Here is a 7,771-nt window from a genome sequence, read left to right as displayed (position 1 = left end):
TTGTTTTTTTTTTTTTAATGAGAGCTGATTTACCAAAAGAAAATTACTCCAACTCTCTACAGCAGAAGTCCAACTATAGAATTTAGGCATCATTGAGAAGTTAGTCAGGTAAAACAGTATTTATTAATACTTTTAGTGATGTAACAGGGTTTTCTTTAATAACTTTACACATTATTTCTCTGACAGTTTTCAGTAACAGTGTCTAAAGAATACAATATTTAAGGTTAATATACAAATCATCTTAGGGAATAGTACAAGATGCTACTAACATGGCCTAGCATCTGCCTCAGTTCGTTTCCCATTCATCTTTGCTGAACAAACCACAAAAATCAAAAAAAAAAAAAAAAAAAAAAAAAAAAAAAACGCCTAGAAAATGAGACAGGTGATTGTCTTTGTGAGCAATACACACTGGGACAGAAGATGAAGAGACTGCAATGACATACAAGAGGCTAAATCCAAGCACAGGATGCTTCCCATTGTTACGAGCCAGTGGAATGCAAGGTAGGAATAGGGTAGAACTTGGAAATCCGGCTCTGTGTTGACGGGTTAAGGCATTCAGACTCCCCAGTCATTTTAAAGAACACTTCCTGTTCCTGCAATTTCCTGGCAAATTCTTCTTCCAGTGTCTTAAAAAGGAAGAGAAAGTTTTATTATGCACTGATATTATACTGTACATAGAATTTCCTCTGACAGCCAAAATAAAACTACTGGCCCAAACACTTCTTACGAATTACTCTAAGGAAGACATGACTAAGAGTTAAGGCCACAAACTGCACAGCCAAGTTCAAGACTGAGCTCAGTCACTCACACACACAATCCCTCTGCTGCAGAAGCAGAGAGCCACCTAACTTACCTTGTTGGCAAGTCATGGGAACATCAACATAATAATGATGTACTGAACACTCCAGCAGATAACACCTATCACTATTACCTACTTTTTGTGTGTTACTAATAAGCATGTTTTCCTTCCATACTACACTATAAGCTGTATAAAAGTAAGAGATATAAACCAGTTTCTTCTTTACACCCCACAATACAGAGCAAAAACAGTATCTGATACATATTTGAATTTGTTGAACCCTAATCCTGGTAGTTTTATAGGTTAGGCCTTTAGGAAGTGATTAGGTCGTAAGAGTGCAGTCCTCTGAATGGGATCACTACCCTTTTAAGAGAACACACAGAGAGTTCTTCCCTGTCTGCTACATGATGGCCCAGTGAGAAGTAAGCAGGCTGCTACAAAGAAGGTCCTCACCAGAACCTGACCATGCTAGCTCTCTAAGCTTGGTCCTCTCAGCCTCCATCTTAGAGAGTATTTTATTATAGTGAACTGAAGGACTAAGATGGATATCAATGACTGTAGATTTAATCATTTACGTGAAAGTGCTACTGTTTTACTCTCAACAAAATACAAGGTTTCTCAGAAGAGGTAAAATGTGAGTTTAACCTTGAAGCCATAATTAGAAACTGATAGGCAAGATGGGGAAGGGTATCCAGACAAAAGAAGCTGAAACAATGGCACAAAGACAGGAATCCAGAGTTGGTAGGAGGGATGATAACTATATCCACACTGCAGTGTACACTGTGCAAAGTGATAAGAGGGAGAGGAAGCCAGAAAGGCCAACTGTGGCCTAAGTGTGTCACTATGAAGGCTTCAAAGTCAAATTGCAGCATTTATGTTATACTTGATAGGACTGAAGATTTATCAACACCACTGTGGCAGCATGAGATATTCTTGAGGACCCTCTGGTGACAGCAAGTGAGAATAAAGGAAAGGAAGTAAGGGCAGAAGGCCCATGAGGAATTGTTGAACAATTTCAGCAGGTAGTGCCATAGTAAAAGAGAAGACATGCTATAGAGAGTCAAAATTAATTAGCATCTGGCTGAAATGTAGAGTGTCGAAAATTAAATCAACCAGCTTCCTAACCTGGATATCAATTAAGAGAAAGGAATGTGGGAAATTAAGAGATGCAGGAAGAAGGAAAAGTGAGTTGGATGCTGGGTTCAGTTTCATGTCTACTGTGTACATTTCTGTGTCATCTTCAACAGGTATGTACTAATCACTTATAAAGTGCCAAGAACAGTCCTGCTAGCTAGGTATGTGAACAAAGAGACAAACTCTACTTCTAAGGGCTTATATTCTCAAGGAAGACAACAGACAAATGTATCTGGTGGTGAAGAATATAATAAAGAAAAATGAAGAAATAAGAGGGACGAATATACGAGCTGGTAATATAGTGATCAAAGGAGGCCCCTATTGATCCAATGCTTCTTGAAGAGGTCTGCATGAAACAAGGAAGACCAGAACATCCAGACTGAAAGTGAGAGTATACAGCTCAAACTGATAACTAGACCAATGGACTGGGAATAGGGACACACCTGTAATCCCAATACTCCTAAAGCAAGACAACTGCACATCTGAGGCCAACACAGGTTACAAAACAGACCCCAATTCAAAACAGTAATAGTAGAAATATACACATCACTTCTTTCAGCTTTTTTATTTTTTCTTTCTTTCTTTTTGACACAGGTCTTGTGTAGCCCAGGCTGGCTTTGAATTCATTATGTTGGGATTACAGGCATGTGCCACCATATCCAGTTTGTTCAATGCCGTGAACCCAGGGTTTTATACATGCTAAGCAAGCACTCTACCTCACTCAACTGAGCTTCATCCTCAGTCCTTAACTTTCTTCTTTTGTTTCTTTTGTCTTTTTGAGACAGGGTTTCCCTACAGCCACAGCTAGCCCGAAACTTGCTGTGTAGACCAGGCTGGCCTTGATCTCACAGAGATCTGCCTGCCTTTCTCTGCCTCTGCCTCCCAAGTGCTGGAATTAAAGGTCTGTGTCACCACCCCTGGTTTTAAATTTCTTAATAACCTGATTAGGTAGACAGTCTTATCATCATACAAATGAGGAATATTGGGCCCAGGAATATTAAGTGTCAAATGTATGCAGTAAGATCTGAACCCATATCTGCACACCTTCATGATTCTGTATCCTCAATATACACAAATTTTTTAAGTTTAAAATTAAGATCTTGTGCCCTATTTCAATGTTTGAACTATCCTTAAATACTTAATGACTTAGGCTAAGACATGTAGTATCATGGAGGTAAAGAACAGACTGGGGTATCAAACTGAGACATGTCTACATTGAGACTACAAGATAAAGAAAAGGTGATAAGGAGCATAATTAATGCACAGAATTGCCACAAAAGCCAGGTAAAAGAATTTTTTAAAATAGTATTTTAAAATAAAATAGCTACTGACAGTTATAAAGACTTAGCAACTCACTTATGACTGCTGTCAGCAAGTTCAAATGAGGCCTTGAAAGTAAAAACCAGACTACGAACAGTTGAGTATGAAACTGGGGAAAGAGATCTATCACTGTTTACCCTTCTGAACCCCGAAAATTCTCAAGCATGGGAATATATTTCCTATTTAAAAACTGAACAGTAAATGTAAAAATTCAATAAAAAAACACCCTCTCAACTAACTTTGTTATTTAACTTCTACAAATCTTTGGCACATAGCAGGAGCTAAGCATGCAATTACATGGATGGATGGATGGATGGATGGATGGATGGATGGATGGATGGATGGATGGATGGATGGACGGACGGATAACCACAAGAAAATAACACTTGATGTCTGAGCTAGCAAAAGACTATGGATTGTAGAGTGATAGCCAAAGATACAGTGGGGAAATGGAAGGAAGGAGGAAGGAAGCCATTCCTATCTTTTTTTTTTTATTTTATTATTTTTATTTTACATGTATGAGTGTTATGCCTGCATGTAAGTAAGTGCACTCATGTCGTGCAATGCCCGTGGAGGACAGAAGAGACTGTGGGATCCCCTAGAACTGGAGTTATAGACAGTTGTTAGCTGCCATGTGGGTGCTGGGATTCAAACCCGGGTCTTCTGCAAGAACAGCCAATGTTCTTAACCACTGAACCATCTCTCCAGTCCCCCATTCCTATCTTTTCTACTTACGTTCAAAGTCCTTGTAATGATTCAAGTTGCTGTGTGAGGACTCAGCTGCCCTTACTTTATTTCTTCCTTTTCATTCCCTGATGCCCCTACACCCTCTGCTTCTCTACACAGGGAACTATTTGTAATTCTCCACATGCAGTATTTTTGCTTGTTCTCTTTTCTCTACTTGTCCCATTCCTTTCCCAATCTACCTCCTGCCTACCAAGCTCATAGTTCTCCTTCACACCTCACCTGGTTGTAAGCGCCTCTTCAGCTTCCCCAGGGAGATTAAAACTCTCTTCTTGCTTTGCTCAGTCATTCTGCCTCCCTTATCCTATTCTTACCCACTTCACAACAATGATCCCACCACTTGCAATCATCTGTCCCTAGATCCAGAACCTTCTGGAATAGGGGTTTTGACTTTCCATCTCTGTGTCCATCTATAGATGACACTGAACCTGACTCAAAGTGGGCAAAGAGCCAAGAGCTGGATGATGGATGGCTCCAAACACAGCACTTCAAAAAAATTTGTTTTTTATCATGTGTCTTGAGTGTTATGCCTGCATGTGTTTAAGTACACCTGTGTCACACGATGCCCACAGAGGACCGGGCATCAGATCTCCTGGAATTAGAGTTATAGATGGTTGTCAGCTGCCACGTGGGTACTGGGATTTGAACCCAGTTCTTCTGCAAGAGCATCCAGTGCTCTTAACCACTGAGCCATCTCTCCAGCCCCGAAACAGCACTGAAGCAAAGCTTTTAAAATTACCTTTTTCCGAGGTCTCAATTTCTCTCTCCACTCCTTTAATTCTTGGCTGTGCTCTTCATCTAATTCCTTGAGTTTCTGAGTCTCATGCTCAACCAACAGGTGGCATTTCTCATTCTGAAAATAAAGTTGGTATTAAATGTTTTTCTTCCAGAGTACTAAACTATTCAATCAAACATCATATATTATCAAAGCTCAAATTCTCCTTTAAAAAAACAAACAAAACAAAACCACAAAACAAAACAAAAAACAAGGGCCCAAAATTGTGAAATAGTCTGTTTTCTAAGTTTAGAACCTAGATCTGCTAACATACCATAAAAAAGAACTGAAGTAGAATTGCCCTGGGCATTTATTTTTCCAGTTGGTAAAAGAATGTGGAATTAGGAAGTATTCTACTCCAGTAAATCAAGCAAATGTATAGAGTACCCAAATTATCTTCAATACTTGGAAAGTTTAAATATTTTAAGTATACACTAGACAGACTGCACACTCCATATGGTCATCAAAAACGGCCCTCTCCAAAGTACTCTAAATTTCCTGGGAGAAAAATTTCCCAATGTTTATCACTTTTTTTTTTTTTCACAAACTAGAAAAAAATAAACTATGTCCTCAAATAGAAAAGAAATTTTAGGGGCTGGAGAGATGGCTCAGCAGTTAATAGCACTGACTGCTCTTGCAGAGGACCCAGGTTCGATTCCCAGCACCCACATGGACACTATGAACCGTCCTTAATGCCAGTTCCAGGGGAATCCGAAGCCTCTTCTGACCTCTGTGGCATTGCACAACATGGGTGCACTCACATACATGCAGGCAATACACTCATGTTCACACATAAAATTAAAATAATATTTTTTTAAAAAAAGAAAAGAAATTTTAAATTCAGAATCTTACAATAATATCTTCATCATTTTTTAAAATTCTCTATCTTCTTGTAAAAATACTAAAAACCGGCCAGGCGTGGTGGCGCATGCCTTTAGTCCCAGCACTCAGGAGGCAGAGGCAGGGGGGTCTCTGTGAGGTTAAAGGCAGCCTGGGCTTAAAAGTGAGTTCCAGGACAGCTGGGGCTACAGGGAGACCCTGCCTCAAAAAGACAAAAAAAAAAACCCTAAAAACCATATTCAGTGATGCTTCTGAAAGACTCATTTAGCTTCATGTTTCTATTCTTCATGGTCATATAAAACAAGCATCCATGACACTGAGCAGATCCTCATTTGGGTCTACCCAGGAAGGACTCTGAATTCTAGCATTTTCCTAAGCAGCATGCAGTTAACTCTGGTTATTTTCTCTACATCAGCCACTAGAGTTGCCCAGCCACCACATGCTCTGATGTCACACTGTTGCATCCAACCTGTAGCTGATGCAGCTCTCGGACATTAGCTTCACACTGCAACTGGAGATCCCTCATTTGATTCTCGTGCTTTTGATGCTGAGCCATCCTCTCGTTTTTCTGCCTCTTTTCTTCTTGTGCAGCAAACTACAAGAAACACAGAAGATGAATAATAGTTAACAAGCAATGTCACTTCTACTTAATCTAAAGGTGTAATTAAGGAATTTAACAAGGAATTGAACCAAGGCTGTTAGCATTAACATACTGTGACTCAAAGCTGTAGTCTACATGATTAGGCAGAAGGGAGAGGAATGTTTCTGATTTAAGTGCCTGACATTCCTATTGCTCCCTCCATGGCCTCAGATAGTGTAAGAACTGTGACTGTTGCAGCATCCTAATGAGAACAGGTTTCTGACTTAAAAAGCTGTCCAACTCATCTCATTCCAGGGCCCAAGATCTGTCATAGGACATGGGGGAGGCCTTTGCCCTCTGTGGTCACCACCCAGGAGAGACTAAGTTGCTATATGTCATACACTCTGCCCCATGCTGGAGTTAAAATGAACATCAGCAATCCCAAGGTGACACTAAATGCTTACAACCCAATTATGTGGTGTTTTTAAAGGTCCTTCAATTTTTTAAAACCTGAAAGAGAAAAGAATAATTTGTTTACTGACCTGTTTAATTTTTTCACGGTCCTGATCTGGTGTGGCTGTTGAGTTAATTCTCAAACTTTTCTTAAACATGGCCATTCGAGTCTTGGCTTCACTACGCTGAATCTTGGGTAGTCTTGCTCTTTCTTGAGTCTGTCTGTTTTTCAGTTCTTCAATAAGCCGTTGATTATAACGCTGCATTTGTTCGGTTTCCTAAGAACAATTTAAACAGGACTGAGTAGTGTAGATATAACTCAACACTCAGGATTCATATGCATGTTCAAAGATGTCATTTGTTGGCATTTCCCATACTCTCTTCCTTACTGCATAATGAGCAACAAAATATTAGCCAAAATAATTTATAAGAAAAGGAAAGTTATTAATGATAGGATCTTCTCCAGCCCCAGATCTTATTGCAAAACTCTTTTACCAGGTACAGCAAAGACACATTATTAAGATACCTAAATCACAATGGAAGCCCAAGAAACACAAGATGAAGATGACAATATATGAGGTCTTAAGCACCAATTACTTTCCTTGTAATTGGCAGAAAAGAAGTTTATAATCATAATAAAAATACAATTAATTACTCAAAACCTCATCAAAGAAATCTGGAATAAAAGAAACCAAAAATTCATTCTCTAAGAAATATAAGCTTCAAAACTGAGTAATTTCATAAAATGATCACAGAAATGAAGAAATTTCTCTTTCATTAACCTTCTCATGGCGCTTAAGTAGCTGATGTCTTTGCATGAAATACTGATCTTTAAGTTGCTGTTTAAGCAGCTGGTGTTTTTCTTGTAAGTGTCGTTCTTCAAGCTCCCAAATTGCAGCTTCTCGAGCTAGAAGGAAGGAGTTTTCAAAATGTTACTCGGCTCTTTTAACTAATGTACAATGCTCTTCATCTTCCTATTTACATTAAAGTATTCTATATACACTAACTTATACACATAAATGGATATTCTGTGCTATACATAAAGTGTTATCAATGTAAAAAAGTATTTACTACCACTCTCTATTTTGTTTAAAATTTTACAGACTAAGAATGTCCCCAGGAATGC

General features: G+C 38.9%; 1 protein-coding gene across 4 annotated transcripts in view; it reads right to left on the bottom strand.

Annotated features, from left to right (window-relative positions):
- The window catches only part of Slk (STE20 like kinase), a 65,353-nt gene continuing 57,582 nt past the window's right edge, over positions 1 to 7,771 (bottom strand). For 2 of the 4 annotated variants that reach the window (XM_017801236.2, XM_017801237.2), the window contains 5 exons: positions 7,428 to 7,474; positions 6,735 to 6,923; positions 6,082 to 6,207; positions 4,737 to 4,850; positions 1 to 626 (listed from right to left, as the gene is read on the bottom strand). In XM_017801236.2, coding sequence (XP_017656725.1) covers positions 480 to 626; positions 4,737 to 4,850; positions 6,082 to 6,207; positions 6,735 to 6,923; positions 7,428 to 7,474 — 623 coding nt within the window. In that variant the 3' untranslated portion in view covers positions 1 to 479. Of the gene's footprint in view, positions 627 to 4,736; positions 4,851 to 6,081; positions 6,208 to 6,734; positions 6,924 to 7,427; positions 7,553 to 7,771 lie in introns of all 4 variants that reach the window. The other 2 variants (XM_008845699.3, XM_008845700.3) reach the window with 1 other exon arrangement.

This window comes from Nannospalax galili, unplaced genomic scaffold (genome assembly GCF_000622305.1).
Source record: "Nannospalax galili isolate Female #2095 unplaced genomic scaffold, S.galili_v1.0 scaffold161, whole genome shotgun sequence".
NCBI lineage: Eukaryota > Metazoa > Chordata > Mammalia > Rodentia > Spalacidae > Nannospalax > Nannospalax galili.
Note: the sequence above shows the minus strand (reverse complement) of the source record. Positions and strands in the feature narration are given on the sequence as shown.